This window comes from Elephas maximus, chromosome 9 (genome assembly GCF_024166365.1).
Source record: "Elephas maximus indicus isolate mEleMax1 chromosome 9, mEleMax1 primary haplotype, whole genome shotgun sequence".
NCBI lineage: Eukaryota > Metazoa > Chordata > Mammalia > Proboscidea > Elephantidae > Elephas > Elephas maximus.
In genome coordinates this window covers 108,607,154-108,629,435 of record NC_064827.1, presented here as the reverse complement: position 1 = coordinate 108,629,435, position 22,282 = coordinate 108,607,154, and the positions used below count along the sequence as shown (strand labels likewise).

At 38.7% G+C, this 22,282-nt stretch overlaps 1 protein-coding gene and 1 pseudogene across 1 annotated transcript in view; one reads left to right on the top strand and one right to left on the bottom strand.

The window, feature by feature from the left end:
- LOC126082507 (spermatogenesis-associated protein 31D4-like) overlaps positions 1-18,604 on the bottom strand; it is a 29,434-nt pseudogene extending 10,830 nt beyond the window's left edge.
- The window catches only part of ZNF782 (zinc finger protein 782), a 63,479-nt gene continuing 59,267 nt past the window's right edge, over positions 18,071-22,282 (top strand). The window contains exons 1-3 of the mRNA XM_049894889.1: positions 18,071-18,197; positions 19,214-19,505; positions 20,617-20,673. Coding sequence (XP_049750846.1) covers positions 20,659-20,673 — 15 coding nt within the window. The 5' untranslated portion in view covers positions 18,071-18,197; positions 19,214-19,505; positions 20,617-20,658. The remainder of the gene's footprint in view (positions 18,198-19,213; positions 19,506-20,616; positions 20,674-22,282) is intronic.

Genomic DNA, 22,282 nt, shown 5'->3' with positions numbered 1-22,282 from the left:
CTACATGAGCACAGTTAAGTGTTCTGGTATTTCTATTCTTCACAATGTTATCCATAATTTATTATGAGCCATACAGTCGAATGCCTTTGCACAGTCAACAAAAGACAGATAAACATCTTTCTGGTATTCTCTGCTTTTAGCCAAGATCCATCTGACATAAGCAATGATATCCCTTGTTCCACGTCGTCTTCTAAATCTGGGTTGGATTTCTGGCAGTTACCTGTCAATGTATTGCTGCAACCGCTTTTGAATGATCTTCAGAAAAATTTTACTTGTGTGTGATATGAATGATATTGTTCAATAATTTCTGCATTCTGTTGGATCACTTTTCTTTGGAATGGGCACAGATGTGGATATCTTCCAGTCAGTTGGCCAGGTAGCTGTCCTCCAGACTTTTTGGCATGAACGAGTGAGTACCTCCAGTGCCACATTCATTTGTTGAAACTTCTCAGTTCATATTCCACCAGTTCCTGGAGCCTTACAACATTACATCTATTCATACCATTCCCAGTAATTACGAGTACCTGTATAGTTTTTTAAACAACTTTATCAGAGTAAAACATACCATAAAGTTCATCCTTTTGAACAACACATCATTGGTTTTTAGCGTATTCATAAAGTTGTGCATCAGTCACCACTTTCTTAGTTCGAGTGTTTTAATTACCTCCAGAGAAACCCTACATCCATTAGCAGGCACTCCTCATTCCCCTCTCCCCTCAGTCCCTAGCAGCCATAATTCCACTTTCTGTCTCTGTTTTTGCATATTCTGTATATTTCATATAAATATAATGATGCAACGTAGAGTTTTTTTTGTTTTGTTTTGGTTTGGTTTCTTTTACTTAACAATGTTTGTAAGGGTCATCCATGTTTTAGCATGTATTAGAACTTCATCCCTTTTTATGGATTAAAAAAATACCTCATTGTATGGATATACCTTTTTTTTTTTTATCAACTCACCAGTTGAAGGACAGATGGATTGTGAAGTATTTTATTTCTGTAATGGATTATTTGTAATGATATTTCAAATGTTCTTCAGTATTCCTTTATCCCATTTTGCTACTCATAGATGCTGCCTTGTGCCTCAGAGCTGTCAAATAAACCTTTTGGTCCAGTAATAGTACATCATTCTCCTACCTTCACATTTACTGTTCCAGGCAAGAGCATTTAAAATGTGGCAATGAGCTTCCTTCCTAGGATTTTTGAAATACAGTAGGTTATATTTAGTGAGAATTGTGTATCTGGTATCAGAGTATATATCTTAGTTATCTAGTCCTGCTATAACAGAAATATCGCAAGTGGATGGCTCTAACAAATTGAAATGTATTTTCTCACAGTTTTAGAAGGCTAGAAGTCTGATTTTAGGGCACTGGCTCTAGTGAAAGGCTTTCTCCCTCTGTTGGAAAAGGTCCTTGTCTCTTCAGCTTTCAATTCCTGGTTCCTTGGAGATCTCCATGTGGCCCAGCATCTGTGTTCCCCCATCTCTGCTTCTTTAATCTGCTTCTTTTATATCTTGTAAGAGATTGACTGAAGACACGCCCTATGCTAATCTTGCCTCATTAACATAACAAAGACAACCCACTTCCAAATGGCAAAGAGTTTAGGATTTACAACACATATATTTGGGGAACACAATTCAATCCATAACAAAGTTCGATATTGTACATGTGTGGGGCAGAGTTTGACTCCTTGAGGATTATACTATCCAGGGACTTTTTGTGGTTTCATTATGTGGCCAGTAAACACTAACAATGTGTATGTTTCTGGGCTCTTTTTCTCTAATTTTTTAATTTCATAAGATTTCAGATTTACAGAAAATTGCAAGAAAAGCACAAAAAGGTCCTGGGTACTGTCACTCTGACAGTACCCCAAATGTTAACATTTTACTAGATTTGTAACTGGATGGACCCATTGATGGGTAGATGGAAGTAGATTCATAATGTTTCCTTAACTGTTGAAGAGTAAGTGGCAGATAACCCAGAACCCAGATAATGCCTTGTTATTCCTAAATACATCAGTGCGTATGTCCTAAAACAAGGAAATCACTTAACCTTAGTATATTTATCAAAATCAGAAAATTGACATGGATAAAATTCTATAATAAATTTTAATATACACATTTTATTCATATTTTATCAGTTTCAATGTCAATTTTGGGAAAAGCAAATCCAAGCGCTTACATTGCATTCTGTTGTTATGTCTCTTTAGTCTCCCTTGATCTTAAAAAGTTTCTCAACCTTTCTTTCTATTCCAGGACATTGGCATATTTGAAAAGTTCAGGACATATGTTGTTGAGTGCCCATTCGTTCTGGTTTGTCTGATGTTTCCTTATGATTAGGTTCAGGTTGTGCACCTTTGGCAGCAGTGCCGTAGAAGTCATGCTGTATTCTCTGTACATCATACCAGGAGGCACATATTGTCAGTTCCAGTACTCATGATGTTTTCTAAGTTTCTCCATAAATCACCCTTCTACCTTTGTAATAATAAATGTTTTGTGAGGAGATAGTTGAAGGATTTTGGTAATCCTCAAATTTTCACCCACAACTTTTGCCATTTAGTTATGCTCCTTGCCCAAATCAATTATTATCATGACTACCATATAGTGATTTTTAAAATTCCATCAATCCTTCTAATTTTGTCAGCTGATCTTCTATGGTAAGAAAGATTTTGCTTTTTCCTTTTATGGTGAGAAAGACACATGTGTGTGCATGTATGTCAATGTAGACCCATGGTTTTTTTTTAACACGCGCAATTTAGTAATGACAGGACTGAGGAGACTAGCTTGGGTGGGAACTAGAAATGCAGTATCAGTAAGGTGTCATGGATTGAATTGTGTCCCTCAAAAATATCTGTCAACTTGGCTAGGTCATGATTCCCTTGTATGATTGATTGTATGATTGTCTACCATTTTATCTTCTGATGTGATTTCCCTATATGTTGTAAATCTTATCACTATGATGTAATAAGATAGATTAGTGGCAGTTATGTTGATGAGGTCTAAAGATTAGGTACTGCCTTAAGCAAATCTCTTTTGAAATATAAAAGACAGAAGCGAGCAGAGAGACATGGGAACCTCATACCACCAAGAAAGCACTGCTGGGTGTAGAGCGCATCCTTTGGACCTGAGGTTTCTGTGCTGAGATGCTCTCCGACCAAGGGAAGACTGATGACCAGGACCTTCCTCCAGAGCCAACAGAGGGAGAAAGCCTTCCGCTGGAGCTGACACCCTGAATTTGGACTTGTAGCCTACTGGCCAGTGAGAGAATAAATTTCTCCTTGTTAAAGCCATTCACTTGCGGTATTTCTGTTATAGCAGCGCTAGACGACTAAAACATAAAAAAAAAAAAAAATAAGGCAACTAAATTTCCTAAGTTTAGGACAGAAAAGGTGATGTCAAATTTCACAGGAAGGGCTAATTTAAGTCACCTAATTAAAAAAAAAAAATTTTTTTTTTTTTTTAATTACCAATAAAAAATTCGGCCCCTGTTATGGAAATCCTGGTGGCACAGTTGTTAAGAGTTCGGCTGCGAAATGAAAAGTCAGCAGTTCGAATCCACCAGGCACTCCTTGGAAACCCTTTGAGGGAGTTCCACACTGTCCTATAGGGTCGCTGTGAGTCTGAATCGACTCCACGGCAATGGGCTTGGTTTTCTGGGGTTTTTTTGTTGTTGTTGTTAAGAAATGCTAATGATTTTGGTAGATAATGCTCTTCTCAGATATTGATGTAATTATGTTTAAGATGTGAAAATGATGAAACTGAGGGAAAGCACTGGTTTAAACTTCTATTCCTTAAAAATTTGGATGGAAAATTAAGAACATTTGCAATTTAAAGTTGTAACCATAAAATTCAGGTATGTCACATTGTGGCTGGCTTCTTTAATTGAAGATGAATGTGACAGTTGATGGAAAGAATACTTTTAACAGAACACCAAGCCACAAAAGTGTTTCCCCATGAAGAGGCCTGTAACTTGGTGTTTGATTTTTCCATCTCGGCTTATTCCCAGTTGTTTGCGGTTTGGATTCCTAAAGCTTTCTTCAGAATTTAACTAATTCTTTGTGGGTGGAGGAAAGCCTGATGTCGTAGTGGTTAAGTGCTAGGCTGCTAACCAAGAAGTCAGCAGTTCAAATCCACCAGGCACTCCTTGGAAATTCTATGGGGCAGTTCTACTCTCTCCTATAGGATCGCTATGAGTCAGAATCAACTCGACGGCAGTAGGTTTGGTTTTTTTGTTTGTTTGTTTTGGGTGGAAGGGGCTGGGTGGGACTATTTCTCTACACAGAAACTGGTCTTTTTCATAAATCACTTTTATGAGAGAGTAGCTAGGACACATTGTCACATCTTACCCACTCTCCAAATTCTCCTTGGTGGTGGAGAGGTTATCACCACAGGCAGGGTAAATATATCTCTGAGTGCTTGCCATATTGGAAGTTCTTGATCTCCACCTCATCTTGAAATGCCTTTGTCACTAGTCAGCAAAGGCTGTCACTCTCACCATCCCATGCTTCCTCCACCTGTCTAACTTTTCCATGAATTCTTTCTTCAGTAGGTTGTAATGCTTAACATTAATTTTTTTTGATGTTCAAGTTAGCTCACATTTGGCCATTGGAGGGTTCTTCAAGATGACTTCTGCTCCTTTTTTCCTGCATCTCTGATCTCTTTGGTTTTACAAAACTATTTTTTTATACTTTTTTTGGCTGTGATGTTTAATTATTCAGTCTTTATAATACCTTGTATCATAGAGCAAGTTTTTTTTTTTTAATTTTTGATGGCTTTTTTTTGTGTGGAGATAATATATAGAAATTTCATTCCCCTATGAAGAAATTTTTTAAGAATCTGACTAAATTTTGCATTAAATTTAGTCTCAATGTCTAAATGGGCACACCAGCCTAGGGGCAAGGATGAGAAGGCAGGAGAGGACAGGAAAGCTGGTAACAGGGGGCCCAAGATTGAGAAGGGGAGAGTGTTGACATGTTGTGGGGTTGACAATGTCACATAACAATATGTGTACTGATTGTTTAATGAGAAACTAGTTTGTTCTGTAAACCTTCATCTAAAGTACAAAAATAAAAAAAAATTAGCCTCAATTAGGTGCCCATAAAATGGAACCAATTCACTCAGAGGGTCTGAGGTCATTCCTTGGAGACCAGGAAGCATAGGCCTGTGATAAGGGACTCAGATCTTACCTGCTGTCCCCCTTTGCCTGAGACATTTCCAGAGGATATCCCCCAGCACCACATTATCCACTGCAGAATGTTATTTGAACCCTAGTTATTAAACTACCTTCTCTGTACCTGGTGGATCTCTCTTCCCCATTTCTAGACTTGTTCCAACAAATAATAGGCTCATCTGGAAACCCTGGAAGACTTAGATTTTTGTGGACCTGCTTATTAAGGGCCTTTGTGCTGCTACAAGCAAGAGATATTGTTTACAAAGGACTTCAAACTGTTGCATGTAGTGCACTTAATGAAGAGCATTCTTATATTTCACTGACTTGTGGTCTGGCAGAATGACCTTGGGTCTCACCTGCTTTCCTAACTCTGCAAAAAACTGAATTTCATAAGTATTCTAATTCACAGACTTCACTGCTTGTCCATTTACATAAGTGACTAAGTTATGACCACTGCTAGTAACCATCACTAAAATAACAAGCAGACAGCCTGTATAATCCACCCAGATTAAGGTAAACCAGGGAGTATTGCCAGGGTCAGTGGTTGGCTCCTTTCTAAGCGTTAGGTTCTTCTGTATTCTAGATCCATGCCCTCCTCACTTGGAGGCTTTAGTATCAGGTAACTAGGAAATAGCATTCTGACCCATCTCCAACCCATTCCTCATCTGAGACCTGCAAACGAGCTGAGGAAGTCCATTAGCTTCCTGAGATACACACAAGTTTATGGCCATAAGTGGATCTGCTCATGTTTCTGAGATGAAGGACCACGGCTTCCATCAGATTTTCACAAAGTTTACTAACATAAATGACCCAATCTCCACTTGGAATTCTGTTTTCATGTGTGCATTCTGCTTCTCATTATTCCCATTAAGTGACTATGCAGGTAAAGCTGGATTGAAGAGAGAGAATGAATGTCCAGCTTACACTAACGCACACGTTTACTGAAGAATTGTACATCACTATATGTAAAGAGAAAATAATTATCCACTTGATTATTCTGATGCCACGTTTCCTTTTTCCCAGACCGTAACATACTCTTAGGGGAATTCCAAAAGTCTTCAATCACTTTTAGGTAGCAAATTTTGGTTCAGTTTAAATTTCCCAGTGTCATATAGGAGTCAGTGCTCCCGGCTTCCTCTTTTAGATTCCAGTTTCTCCAGAGAGTTAGGCAGGGGAGAAGGAAGAGAGAAATGAGAGGAGGCCTAGGGGGTTGAGGTCATCTTCCATAATAGCCCACACTTAAGTGGTGGGGAGAGGGCCCTCTTCTCTCTGGTTTACTCTGCTCGATCCACCTGTGGTGTCTGGTTGGAACATGGAGGCCTCTTGGTTGTAGTCTCCATCTGGATGGTGTGTGTGGTTTTCTGGGAGCTGTGCTGAGTTTCAGCTTATCACTGAGGCCCCACAGAGAAGGGAAACCCATCTCTGTTTGGTGTCTGTTTATGTTCCTTTCTTGGTCTGGAGATATCCTGGACACTTAATGAGTCTTTCCCCATTTCTCAGCTAAATCATAATTAATATAGAGACACAGGCGTTGGTGAGGTCTCTGATGCCCCTCTGAGGGGCATAAGAAAGTGTGAAGCGTCCTAAATTTGTCTTATCAGTTATATGAACACCACTGTCCATCAATCCTATTGGCTTGGCCAGTACCATCAGATCTTGCATCTTCAGATATTCCCATACTATCAGTTGATATTGGTATCTATGGTCATTACCTTCTAGAAACTCCATCAGACTATCCAGCTTCCCAAAACTTTCCCAGTCTCCCCACCAACATCACAAGTATCCATCCAGTGTTTGAGAAGAGAAGCTTCCCTGCTTGCTTTGTATCCAATGGCCAGCCTATTGAAACAAAATGATATCTCATTGCGTTTTTTGTTTGCATTTCCTTGATTCATTTATCCAGTTTCCACATCTGTATTGGTCTTCTTATGGTCTACCCACTTCAATACCGCAATTTATATAAAAGTCTTGATATCTGGTGTCTTGAGTGGCTTTAACAAATCATTTAGGAGGCTAGATGTTCAAATTGAAGGAGCCAGCACCAGAGGAAGACTTTCTCTCTGTTGGCTCTGGGGGTAGGTCCTTGTCTTTTTTTTAGCTTTTGCTCCTCAGTTCCTTGGCAATCTTCATGTGGCGTGGTATCTATCTCCCCCATCTCTACTTGCTTCTCTTTGCTTAATAATGCTTATTTTGTATCTCAAAGGTGATTGGTTTAAGACACACTGCATACTGATGTTACCTCATTAACATAAAAAAGAAAACCCATTCCCAAGTGGGATTACATCCACAAGTATGGGGTTAGAATTTACAACACATATTTTTGGGCAGCACAATTCAGTCCACAACATCTGGCAAGGTTAGTTTTCCCAGTCTGTACTTCTTCAACGTTGTCTTGGCTATTCTGGTCCTTTTGTGCTTCCATATGAATTTTAGAATAGAATCAGATAATCAGCTTGTCCAATTCCATAAATAAAGGAATGATCTTGACTTTTTGATAATAGTAGTATCTAATTATGAAAAAAGAAAATTCTTGTTTCTGTATTTTAAAATAGAGCTCTGGCATACACACTAATCTGTGTATATACACATATTTATAATTATTTCTGTATCTGTCCATCTGTATATATATTAAGCTACACCTGAGTTCATACTGATGTCTGACTCTAATCCAGTACCAGAGTTCAATCTAGCCTTCCCTTCTTGCTCATCATTTGTTTCTAACGTTAAGAAACCAGCTCCCACCATTGACCATCCATTTACTTATTTGTTCAGCTCCAGTATACATGGAAAGCAGTTTCAGAATCATTAACCCATGGCCCATAAGAAACAAATTTATCAGCTAGAATACAGTGCTTATGTAAAGCGCATTTTGTCTTTAGCCTTGTAGCTTCCAGTTTAAACAATGTTTTCTCTGCCCCTTCAGTGAGATATGTCATACATTTATAATATAGTTAGATTCATTTATCACAGTCTTCATTCCATTGTGGCATTCCTGACATCCTGGTTTTGTTTTGGTTTTTAGTTTGCAAACATTAAAGTTCACGCTTTATGATGTACAGGTAGTTCTAAGAGTTTTGACTAATGCTTATTTATACTCTAGTATTCACCACTGCAGTACTATAGAGGAGAGATCCTTCATCCTATAAGTTTGTCTATTCACAATAGCCAAAGGTGGCAACAACCCAGATGTCCCTCCTCAGGTGAATGGATAAATGAAATGTAATATATCCACACAATGGCCTAGTATTCAGCCATAAAAGGAAATGAAGTTGGGATACACACTATGATATGGATGAACATCAAAAACATTATGCAGCGTGAAAGAAGCCAGACACTAAAGGTCACATATTGATGATTCCACTTATCTGAAGCATATAGAATAGGTAAATACACAGAGACAGAAAGCAGACTAGTGTTTGTCAGGGGCTGGGTGGTGGGGGGAAACAGGGATTAACTGTTTAATTGGTGTGAAGTTTCCTTTTGGGGTGATGAAAATGTCTTGGAACTAGACAGAGGTGATGATCGCACAACATGTGAATGTAGTAAACGCCACTGAATTGTACACTTAAAAGGGTTAATGGTAAATTTTGTATGTATTTTATGGCAATTAAAAAAAAAAAAGAAAATCCATGCCCTGATCCCTGGGGACTGTGAATTCATGACCTTACATGGCAAAAAGGACTTCGCAGCTGTAGCTAAAAGTACAGACCTTGATATGGGGAAATTATTTTGGTTTATTGGGATGACCCTATCTAATTGCATGAGTCCTTAAAAGCGAAGACCTTTTCAGTTGGGCTAGAGAGAGATGTGACAACAGAAGAAGGGTCAGGGAGATAAGATGTTCTAGCTTTAAAGATGGAGTAAGGAGGCTGTATACCAAAGAATATAGACAGCCTCTGAAGGTAGAAAAGGCATGGAAATAGATTCTCCTATAGAGCCCCCAGAAAGGAAAGTAGCCCTGTTGACACTTTGCTTTTATCCCAGTGAGACCCATTTTGGACTTTTGACCTACTTAACTGGAAGATAATAATTTTGTTTGTTTGTTTTAGGCCATTATATTTGTGGTAATTCGTTAGGATTGCAGTAGAAAAACAATACATCTTTATTAGGTTAAAAAAATTTCCTTCTAACCCTAGTTTTCTGAGTTTTTGTCATAAAACAATGCTGAATTTTTCAAAAGCTTTTTCTGCATCTACTGATTTTTTTTTCTTATTTAACCTATTAATATGATGAATCATATTGATTGATTTTCAAATGTTTCACCAGCCTGGTATTTTAGAGATGAACTTCCTTCTTACATATTTCTGGATTTGATTTGCTAATATTTGTTAAGGATTTTTGCATCTATATTCATGACAGATATTGGTATGCAGTTTTCTTTTCTTGTGATACCTTTATTTAGCCTGATAAAATGAGTTGAGAAATGTTACATTTCTTCTGCCCCTGCCCCGCAGAAGAAAATATATAGAATTGGTGATATTTCTTACTTAAATTGGGAAAATTCACCAGTGAAACCATAAATTTCCTTTTTGTGAGATTTTTTATCTACAAACTCATTTTCTTTAGTAGATAGAGGCTTATTCAGGTTATGTATTTCTTCTTCAGTGAATTTTGGTCATTTGTGGCTTTCAAGAAATTGGTCCTTTTCCAAATATTGTACAAGACCACTATTATAAGAACTTGAGAAATAGTTCAAACTGAGAAGAAAACATTCTTTTGTGGTTACGAGGCAGGGGAGGGAGGGAGAGTAGCAGAGGGGCATTCACTAATTAGATAGTAGATAAGAACTACTTTAGGTAAAGGGAAAGACAGCACACAATACAGGGGAGGTCAGCACAATTGGACTAAACAAAAAAGCAGAGAAGTTTCCTGAATAAACTGAATGCTTCGAAGTCCAGCATAGCAGGGTCAGGGGTCTGGGGACCATGGTTTCAGGGGACATCTAAGTCAGTTGGCATAATAAAATCTATTAAGAAAACATTCTGCATCCCACTTTGAAGAGTGGCATCTGGGGCCTTAAACGTTAGCATGCAGCCATCGAAGGTGCATCAATTGGTCTCAACCCACCTGGATCAAAGGAGAATGAAGAACACCAAGGGCACAAGGTGATTACAAGCTCAAGAGACAGAAAGGGCCACATGAACCAGCGACTACATCATCCTGAGACCAGAAGAACTAGATGGTGCCCGGCTACAACTGATGACTGCCCTGACAGGGAACACAACAGAGAGCCCCTGAGGGAGTAGGAGAGCAGTGGGATGCAGACCCCAAATTCTCATAAAAAGACCAGACTTAATGGTCTGACCGAGACTAGAAGGACCCCGGTGGTCATGTCCCCCAGACCTTCTGTTGGCCCAGGACAGGAACCATTCCCAAAGCCAACTCTTCAGATGTGGATTGGACTGGACAATGGGTTGGAGAGGGATGCTGGTGAGGAGTGAGCTTCTTGGATCAGGTGGACACTTGAGACTATGTTGGCATCTCCCGCCTGGAGGGGAGATGAGAGGGTGGAGGGGGTTAAAAGAGGGGGTTAGAAGCTGGCAAAATGGACAGGAAAAGAGAGAGTGGAGGGAGAGAGCGGGCTGTCTCATTAAAAGTCTCATTAGGGGGAGAGTAATTGGGAGTGTGTAGCAAGGTGTATATGGGTTTTTGTGTGAGAGACTGACTTGATTTGTAAACTGTCACTTAAAGCACAATAAAATTATATTAAAAAAAAGAAATTGGTTCTTTTCATCTAAGGTATTGAATTCATGAGGAGAGTTTATATTACTCCATTATTATTCTTTTACCATCTGTAAGGTCAGTAGTGATGCATCCTCTTTTATTCCTGATACTGGCAGGTGGTGCCTTCTATCTTTCTATCAGAGCCCTGCTGGCATAGTGGTAAAGAGCTCGGCTGCTAACCTAAAGGTCGGCAGTTCAAATCCACCAGCCACTCCTTTGAAACCCTGTGGGGGAGTTCTACTCTGTCCTACAAGGTCACTATGAGTCAGAACTGACTCCACGGCATCTTTCTATCATGGTTAGTCTGGCTACAAGTTTATCAATTTTATCGATCTCTTCTCAAATAATGACTTTTTGGTTTCGTTCTCTCCATTGATTTTCTGCTTTCAATTTAATTGATTTTTATTATTTTCTTCCTTTTGCTTGCTTTAATTTGTTCTTCTCTCTCTCTAAATTTCTACAGTAGAAGCTTAGCTTATTTTACAGCTTCTATTTTTTATTTGTAATGTATACATTTAATGCTATAATTTTTCCTCTAGTTATTGCTTTAACAGCATCCTACAGAAATTGATATGTTGTATTTTCCTTCTCATTAAGTTAAAAACGTTTTAAATAGCTCTTGAAACTTCCTCTTTGATCAGTGGGTTATTTAGAAGTATATTGTTTAATTTTCAAATATTAACAAATTTTCCAGATATCTTTCTGTTACTGATTTCTAGTTGAAGAACATACATTGTATGATTGTTTTCCCTTTAAATTTTTGAAGATTTATTTTATGGCACAGAATGTGGTCTTTCTTTGTTAATGTTTCATGTTTCTACCTTTGTTAACGTTTCTTGAGAAGAATGTGTATTTTGTTATTGCTGGGTGCAGTATTCTGTGAATATCAATTAAGTTATGTTGGCTGATAGTGCTATTCAGGTCATCTATATTTTTATTTATTTTCTGCTCATTTGTTCTATCAAATATTTAGAGAGGAGTGCTAAGTTCTTCAACTCCAATTGTGAATTTATCTATTTCTCTTTTCACATCTATTAGTTTTTTACCTCGTTTATTTTGAAGCTCTTTTGTTATGTACATACACATTTAGAATTGTTAATGTCTTCTTGGAGAAGTGATCACTTTGCTGTTATGTAATGTCCTTTTTTATTCCTAAATAATCATTTTTTTGAAGTCCAATTAATCTGAAATCAATATAGCTAGCCCAGTTTTCTTTTAGTTAGTGTTTGCATGGTATACCTTTTTTTCTCTTTAATCTATGTTTCTTACTTGAATCGTATTCCTTCTGCCTGGAAAGGTTTCTTTAATATTTTTTACATGCAGGTAGTTTTGTTTGTTTGTTTCCTTTGAAAAAGCCTTTACTTCTCCTTCAGTTTTTAAAGTTATTTTTAATGGACATAGAATTGGCAGATTTTTCTTTTAACACTTTAAAGATTTCACTCCATTGTCTTTTTGCTTGCATAGTTTCTGGTTAAAACTCTACTATAATTCTCATCCTTGTTCTCTATAGTGTGCTTTGGCTTACTTCAAGATTTTGTCATTGTCCTCGTATATAATATGTGTGTGTGTGTGCGTGTGTGTGTGTTTACTTCTTACATTCTCTGAACTTCCTAGATCTGTCATTTGGTGCCTTGATACTAATTTTGAAACATTTGCAGCCATTATTCTTTATCTGTTCTCTCATTTTTCTCTTTCTGGGATTTTAATCATGTGTATGTTATGCAATTTGATATTGTCCTCCAGTTCTTCAATATTCTGTTTTGCTTTTTTCACTGTTTATACCTGTAGCATTTTGGTTTTTGTATGTTTTAATGTCCAATCTTCAAGTTCACTGAATCTTTGCTTGGCTCAAGATGAGGCCATTAAGTTATTCTTCATCTCCATTACTGTGTTTTTTCATTTCTTACATTTCCATTTAATTCTTTGTTGTAGTTTCATTTCTCTACTGAAACTACCTATTATATAGTACATATTGTTTACCTTTTTTATTACAGCCTTTAATATATTGACCATTAGAAGAAAAAAAAACATTGCTGCCAAGTCAATTCCAGCTCATAGCGACCCTATGGGACAAAGTAGAACTGCCCCATGCAGTTTCCAAGGAGCACCTGGTGGATTTGAACTGTCGACCTTTTGGTTAGCAGCCATAGCTCTTAACTACTATGCCACCAGGGTTTCCATATTCATCACAGTTATTTTAAATTCCATGTCTGATAGTTTCAGCATTTTTTATCATAGCTGAATCTAGTTCTGATGATTACTTCATCTTTTCAGACTCTGTATTTTCTTTCCTTTTGTTATGCCTTGTAATATTTTGTTGAAAAAGAGAAATATTCTATAGGACAATGAATATTGAAGTAAATATGCCTTTAGTGTCAGGTTTGTGTTGAGCTAATCAAGAGTTGGGCTGTGAGACAAACCGGAACAGTAGAGAACAGAAGACTCCCTGAGACTATCACCCTGAGACACTTTTTCAACCCAAAACCAAGGCTATCCCCGAGACCACCCTTTAGCAACATAGCAGAGTGGCACACAAAATAAAGAATATTACCTGAAAGATTGGTGCTCTACTTAAAAACCATCATTATAAAACCAAAAGGTCAATAACTACTCAAAAGCAAAGACAAGAAGATAAGGGGGCAGAGAAGCTAGGGTACTAGAAATGCAACAAATGGAACACAGTTAAAGAGAATATAGACACATTGTGATAAATGTTCCTAACGTCACTAAACAATCTGCAAAATTGTCAAATGGGAACCTAACTTGCTGTGTAAACTTTCACCAAAAACTCTTTAAAAAAAAAGAGGTGGACTGTTCGAAGTTTGTTGTTGCTATGGTTATCCTCTTGAGCTTTGTTGTTGTATGGACCCCAGTGACTTCAAATTCCTCCTGTTGACCTTTTTACAGCTCTTAGCTTTGGTCTTCCCTTTGTGATACTCCCCTGAGAGAGAGTTGTTTCTTATAGCCCTACCAGTTGTAATTCACTATTACCAGACATTTGTTAGTACGGCGGTGGATTAATGTTCTGATTAAGTCTCAGTCTTTGGACTTGTCGGTGGACTTGGGCTGTGGGCTTGTGTCTCAAAGGTGGACTTCACCGTGTTTCTGTCCCTCCTCTAGGTACAGAGATTTCCACCCATTCCTTCCTCCCCCACCCCGCCCTCTTTGGCTGTGGCCTTGAAGACCTTAGTGCTGCATATTAAGACTTTTTTTCTTTTTTTTCTACTTACATGAGATAGAAGGCCTGGGTGGTGACAATAGAACTGCCCTATAGTGTTTTCTAGGCTGTAATCTTTACAAGAGGAGATCATCAGGTCTTTCTCCTGCAGATCTTCTGGGTGGGTTCAAACCTCCAGCCTTTCACTTAGCAGCCAAGCATTTAACCTTTGCACCACCAGAACTCTTATTCCTTAGGCTATAAAGCCACCAACTGCTGTCCAGTCAATTCTGACTCATGGCGACCTCATGTGAGTCAGAGTAGGATTGTGCTCCATAGGGTTTTCCAATGGCTGATTTTTTGGAAGTAGATCTCCAGGACTTTCTCTGAGATGTCTTTGGGTAGACTCAAGCAGCCAACCTTTCCAATAGCAGCTGAACTCTTAATTGTTTGCACCACCAGGGGATTCCTACTGTAGGCTATAGACTTCGAATAGCCTTCTTTATGCTGATTAAGCATTTTGTTCCCTAAGGGAGAATGGTCTGGGTGGATTTCACATGTCTTATGTTCCCTCTCCTATCCAGCACTAGAGGGGTGCTTTCTCCTGGTTCTCCTCTGTCCTCCCTGTGAAATCCTGATGGGGTTCTTTAAGGAAAAAAAGAAAAAACTTGCAGTTATATGGAAACATCACTATGACTGAAGCTCCCAGGAGCTTCACACTCTAACACTAGCCCACACTCTTCATCCATCAATTTCTTAATATTTCTAGTTTAATCTTTCTACCAGCTTATATGGCACCCACTGGCTCATGTCTCAGTTAAGAAAATGTTTGGATTCTGTGTTTCCCTGAATATCCTTGTCTCTCGCCAGATTTCAGGATGGTTATTTGTCTTTTGTGCTAAATTCTCTGATGGACTCCTGAAAAGTCAGGAATTCACTGTCGTCCAGCTTTATCTTGTTGTAAGGATGGAAGCAACATCTTTCCAGCTGTCATGTCTCTGAACTGAAACCAGAAGTCTTTATCACTCTTTTTAATATGTGTCAATCTAGTGGGCATAGGTGATGGCTTACTATTACTTTATTTCATATATTCATGACAAATAGTAAAGAGTGAGTGGTGGAGCAGTGGTTAAGTGCTCGGCTGCTAACTGAAAAGTTGGTGGTTCAAACCAACCAACTGCTCTACAGGAGGAAGATGTGTCAGTCTGCTTCCATAAAGATTTACAGCATTGGAAGCCCTATGGGGCATTTCTACTCTGTCCTATAAGGTTGCTATGAGTCAGAATTGACTTGACGGCAATGGGTTTAATAATAAAGATGAGTATCCTTTCATAAGTTTATTAATAATTTGGATTAGTTCTGCTATGAATTTCATATTTACATAACTTGCCAGTATTTCTAATGGAGTTTTGACTGTTGTTTTCAGATTGGAAGAGCTGTTTTAATCTTTTATCATATATATGATCTGTGAATAAAATTTTCTCAGTCTGTCTGGGTTGAATTTGTCCCGCAAAGGAATCTAAATACTGTGTAGCTAAATTCTCTTTTTCTATTGTAATTTTTGGATTTTTGTCTTGTCTTTGTGTAAAAGTTTCCACGATCTCTACATTATATATATTTTTTCCTTTTTCACTGTCAGCTTCACTCACTAGAATTCAGTCTTCATGTGTAAAGGAACTCAACCTATTTTGTTCATCATTGTGTTACTAGTACTTAAAACAGTGTCTAGTGTAATGCACTGGCTCAATAAATATATTTTGAATAAATAAATAAGTGAAATTATTTTGTTTCTGTCAACTCTATGTGTACACATCATAGATAAATCAACTAAAATGCTCTGGAATGGAAAAGGACTCCCCACACACACAGTAGAGCATATGACCTTCAACTTAACACTGTAACGAGATCTCCAACCATTGTTTAAGTATTTGAAAACCCAGGTATTTATGAATAAATCCAAAAGATGCAGAGTTCTCTAATGGTTTGCCCACTGATGATTTTCTTACTAGAATTCTAAATTAGACATTTTCCGTATATTACCTGAATGTTACCCAGACCTCTTTTGTTGTGGGACTAGAAACCACATCTGGTAACTCTCCACTTGACCAACATGGTTCCCATGGGTCTAACAAATTTTTACATGAATTTATTTCCTGTCTATATTTAGATGGAACAAAGGTCAACACTTCTCCAAAAGTGTCCAGATTTTTTTTCCCTGGGATTTTTGAACACTGGACTATTGAAAAAATAAATGAATAACAGAAGCAAAGCTAGGAGATGAACAACAGTTGATATCTAATTTTAGTTTTATAATTCTAGTTTTAACCGAGACAAATTTTCTTATTTGACCTTCCTACATTATAGATGAATTTGCTAGGAATCGGAATTTCAGAACACTTAATTATGCCTATGCAGAACATGTACATGGATTAAGAGGCAGTCATTTGAGCAGAACAAGGAGTGAGTGTGTGATTCAAAACTGGAAATGATATGCAGCAGGAATGTAGTCTTTCAACTTCAATCTGTATGCTGAAAAAACAATCCAAGAACATGGACTATGTGAGGAAGAACATGACATTAGGATTGGAGGAAGACTCACAAACCTCAGTATGCAGATGACCCAAACTTATTTGACAAAAATGAAGATGACTTGAAGTACTTAATAATAAAGGTTAAAAAGAAAATATCCTTAAAAATGGTTACACCTGAATGTGAAGAAAATGGACATCCTCACAAATAGGCCTATAAACAACATTGTGATAAATGGAGAAGAAATTTAAAGTTGTCAATTATTTCATTCTACTTGGATCAACAATCAACGTCCATGAAAGCAGTAGTTAAGAAATCAATACTGCATTGTATGGGACAAGTCTGCTGTAAAGACCTCTTAAAGGTTTTAAAAAGCGAAGATACCACTTTGATGACTGAAGTGCATTTGACCCAAACCATGATCTTTTCAGTAGCCTTATCTGCATGCAAAAGATGAAAAAGGAAAACAGAAGAAGAATTGATGCTTTTAGACTGTGTATTGGTGAAAAATATTGAATATGCTGTGGACTGCCAGAAGAAGTAACAAATCAGCTTTAGAACAAATAAAACCAGAATGCTTCTTGGAAGGGGGAATGGCAAGACTTTGGCCATGTCATCAGGAAAGAACAGTCACTAAAAAAAGACATCATTTTGGTAAAGAAGAGGGCCAGCAAAAACGAGGGAAACCTACAATGAAATGGATTGCCATAATAGCTGTAACAATGGACTCAAACATACAAACTATCAGGAAGACGGTGCAGGACTGGGCAGTGTTTTCTTCTGTTATACGTAAGGTGGGCCTGAGTTGGAGCGGACTAGACAGCATCAAACAACATTATGGCTGTTCAGCCCTTCATCTGATTTTGTGGGTCGGTATATATATGTTTCCCCCCAAGCTAACTCAAGTTGGGTTCCTGACATTAGAAATTAAAAATTTGAAGTATCACAGAAATAGAGTAAAAATTTCATTATTTTCTCCTTTTCACCAGAAGTTCTTGTTCCAAATTATAAGGCTTCCACCCCCAAATCTGCTGTAGCAAATCACCATCATTTTAAAGGGACAGGATGGATTATAAAGTTTAAAAGCCTCAATTCTAAATACTTCAGTAGTCACACCTTTAAAAAATCAGTTAATTTTCCTATATAGTTACAATTTTTTCAAACTTAACAAACATAACTGTAATTATCCTTTATATTTCTAACATTCAATCCATATTCTATCTTCCCCAGTTATCTCCAAGTGTCTTAGGGAAAAAAAAAAATTATTTTAATCAGGATTGAAACCACGCTTTGCTTTGCATTTGGCCCTTAACTTCCGGGGATGTGAGAAAACTTTGGCAAGAGAGACTTTCAAGAACATCACTCTCTAACATAACATCCAGAGCCGTCGAGTCGATTCCGACTCATAACACAAAGGTGGAAACGCCGTAACAGCTACGACAAAGAGGGGATCTCGGAAGCTTATGGGAAATGTAGTCTCGATTGTAGCGGCTCACCGCGCAGGATGCTGGGAACGGGCTACCGCGGTCCTTCTGCGCATGGGCAGCAGTAGCCTCGCCTTCTCGACCGGCCTTCTTGGGACTCCAAGGAAGTGATTTGAAAGTAGAGGATGCTCACCTGAGGTGAACGCGCTGGGGGACCATTCCGGAGGGGTGAGCTTGTTCCTGAGGAGGCGGAACGGGAGGTCCTTGGAATGCCATGGCCGGGGCTCCTCTACGCGCTTGGACCGGCCCTCGAATTGGCCGGGTCCTGTGGGAAGACTCCCGGCCCTGCCGACTCCTGGGGTGCAGGTGGGGCTGAGTCCCCGTCGGGAGAAGATGCTCGGTGCGGGCGGGGGTGTGCGGGGACCGTGGGCCTGGCCCAGCCTGCAGCCCGATCCGGCTGCGGGAGGGAAATATACGTTTGAACGGTGAGTGTTGGCTCTGCTGTGAGAGCCCGAGCTCTGGAGTCAGAGACCCGAATAAAGTCTTGCTCTGTCACCTGTAACCGGGGGCGATATTGTAGCCTGGGTAAGAGTTAGGTTACTCATTTGAGAATGAGAATATTAATAATGGTTGTTTTGTGGCATTGTTTTGGAAGTTACATACGTTGTCACCTGTAAAGCATTTAGACAAGTGCAGGGTCCTAAGCACTGCGTAAGTGACGAAAGCTGTTATATTAAGAAGACTTTGTTATTTTCATTCAGTGGTTTATGTAAACCTCACAACCATTTTATCAGGTCGGTATTCCATATGTATTAAGAAACAAAACAAAATGAAAAACAGTTTCAGCCTGGTGAAGTAATTTGTAAAGGTCACAAGCTAGCAGTCAGGAAGCTTGGACTCAATGGCAGGTGTGCTTCACTCCCAGTCTCAGGCTCTTTCTAATGTCCCACTTGCCCATAACCAGCATTGCACCCTTCACAGCACTTAAGACTGATCTATCTCCAAATCCCCAGTGATATAATTGGTAGTGAACATAGACGGGATCCTACATGTGGCAAATGGATTCTGGGGTTTCTTGTGTCACTTCAGATCTTGGGTCAGACTGAAGTTCCTGGTCCCTCCTGCACTGGCAGGCTGTATGTCTTTTAAGTCTGATATTTTAGTAACTCCCAAGAAAGTCAGGTTTTTGGCTCTAAAATGAATTTGTTTTCCAGGTTCAGGTCTCAATTCCCATGGAACAAAACAGTCCCTGTGAAGTAGGGAACCTGTAAGAACAGGCATCTTACTTAGAAGAGTAAGACTGACCCTATGACCTTTGACCTCTCACAAGAGCTTCAGGGCAGAGGCAGAAGAGCTCAGAAAGGAGCAGGTCCAGCTATGCTCAGCCAGAATCAGTTCTTGATTCTCCTGCCTGGAATGAGCCAGACTTGACGATGTTGCCACCTCCAACTGCCACTACAGACTGTGTAACGGAGGAGGGTTTGGGCCAGCCTTGAGAAGAGCCAGGTGAGCTGAATGGTCCACGGGCAGGCTGCCCAGGAAAGGTCACTTCATTGGAGTGCTACATGGGCAAGGTTTGGGGATGTAGGATAACCAGCCAGAGGTGAGGAAATTGTCCCCACCCCATCTCTAAATGGGAAACCCTGGTGGCGAAGTGGTTAAGAGCTATGGCTGCTAACCAAAAGGTCCGCAGTTTGAATCCACCAGGCACTCCTTGGAAACCCCATGGCGCAGTTCTACTTTGTCCTATAGGGTCGCTAGGAGTCGGAATTGACTCGATGCTAGCGGGGTTGTTTTTTTTTTTGGTTTTTATCCCTAAGTGGGCTTCAATCCCTTTCTTTTTAGCCCTTTACAAATTTTGTAGTGCTCTGACATGTGTCAGTCAACATATGTGAGACTGATGATGTTGTCCTGACCTCACAGAATTGCAGAATGATGATTTATAAAGGGTTTCCAAGGTTATCTACTCTGACTCATTTAAGAGCTTTGAAGAAATGGGGCCTGGGAGTATCAGTGACTTCTCCAGAGCAACCCAGTTTGTGACAGAGCCAGCAGGAAAACAGTGCAGTTCGCTCTCTCACAGGTCACCAAAAGCATCTTACAAAAAAAGACCTTTTGAGAAAATGCATCCCAGTTAAAACAAATAATTAAAAATCCTTGCATGAAGCACCTCTGTCCTTTTTACTGGGCTTTCTGTGGATTCTCTATGCCAAGGGATACACAGTAGTACTAAGAAAATAGATAAATGATCTGCTGAGTTTTTTTCTATGTTAATTAAGACTATTATCTTTTGGTATACTTTAGTTCAGGTAATCACCTGTTTTTAATTTATTTTGTCTTAGTCAGAAGGGTATAGCATTATTCTTGAATCAGTGAGGAAAATTTTATATTCACTCAGTGAAAAGCTACAGATTTAAATATCCATGATTTCAGAGTTGAATATGGACAGGTGTTGTTGCCTCTACATGGTCCTTACCATGCTTTTTTAAGGCCCAAAGGGCCTATCCCTATACAGAGGCTGGTCCCCAGCTGGGGTGCCAAGGCTTTGGGAGGTGAACCTAGGAGCTGTAAGGCAGGCCAGATCTCTCATGACCCTAGTCCTTTTCTGTCCCCCCAGCTGAACCTTCAGTTTTCTACACTCTCCCGAGAGCAGTGGAAAATGAACACGTCTCAGGTGAGCTCTTACTCATTCCCTACTTTATTGTAATGAATTTTTGAGGTTTGTAAAGGTCTATACCTTTTTTTTTTTATACCTTAAGCAGAGCCCTGGTGGCGTAGTGGTTAAGAGCTCCTCTGCAAACCAAAAGGTCAGCAGTTAAATCCACTAGCCACTCCTTGGAAACCCTATGGGGCAGTTCTGCTCTGTCCTGTAGGGTTGCTTTGAGTCAAAATCAACTCGAAGGCAACGAGTTTGATTTGTTTTTTTAATACCTTAAATGGAAAAGTAGAAATAGATCTGGTCAATCTCGAGGGAAAATAGGCACACTTTTCCCATTTAACTTCAGTGTCTCTTATGGTGTCTTGATAGATAACTTTTATCAGTGTAAATTCCCCCTAGTTACCAGTTTCCTTAGATTTCAGGTTAGTAATAAATGTTCATTGAATTATATTGGATACACAGCTATAGCTTATTTCTTTTAATCTATAAATACTGTAAATAGCATAATAGATTTTCTAATGTTAACTTACTCTTGAATTTCTGTTGCTTCTAACGTATGTTCCTAGAGGGGTTTTTTTTTTTTGTACTGATACTACATTTAGGTTTATTATTTTTCTATTCAGAAGTTAGACTATACCTTTCTTGTATTCTTGTTTAATTATGCTCTTTTCTGATAATTTAGATGAGAAAATTGTCATTTGTAGATTTTGTGAAACTCTCCTATAAAATTGGGCCTTGTTAGAACTTTGTGTGTGAAGATTTTGATCATTAAATCAATTTATTAAATAGCCTATCCCAGACTTCTGTTTTTTCTTAATTTTTGTTGTTATATTTTCATAGGAAATTATTCTGTTTTATATGCATTTTTAAATTATTTTCATGAACTTGTTTATAGTATTCTTTTAGGATTTTAAAGTCTTTATTCTGTCTGTAGTTGTATCTATAATTCCGTTTTTGATGGGTTTACACTTTAGGTATAGGGGCTGCTGATCAGAAACGGACAAAATGTGTCATAGGTGATCCAGTTTGAGCCTAGAGTGTCAGAGTCTAAGGGCCTTGGCATTTTGTGCTGGTGGCATTCTCTTAATATTGACAGCAGAGAGAACATGTGCTCACCATGTTTATGCTCTCCACCTCTTTGCAACCTCCACCTCTTTATACCCATGTTTCAACCCCATTTTTTGAAAAGAATTTACTTTTTGCATTGATTAGCCTTGGCATCTCTGTTGGATATCAGTTACTTTTATATGTGGATCTATTTCTGAGCTCTGTTCACTTCTGTTAATCTCTGTCTCTTTGCTAATACCGCATTGATCAGGGCCTGTCTTGTAAGTCTTGGAGTCAGATAATATGAGACTTCTAAATTTGTTCTTTTTCAAAATTTTTTTGAGTATTCTAGGTCCTTTTCTTTTTTACGTAAAGTTTAAAATACCGACTTGTCTGTATCCAAGAGCCTGCTGAGATTTTGATTTTGATTGCATTGAATCTGTAGAATCTATTGTACAGATCATTTTGGGAGAGAGTTGCTATCTTGATCACATTCAATCTTCTAATTCATGAACACGGTATCTCTCTCCATTTATTTAGGGGATATGGAAGGTTGTGACCAAGAAGGGAGTTTTGA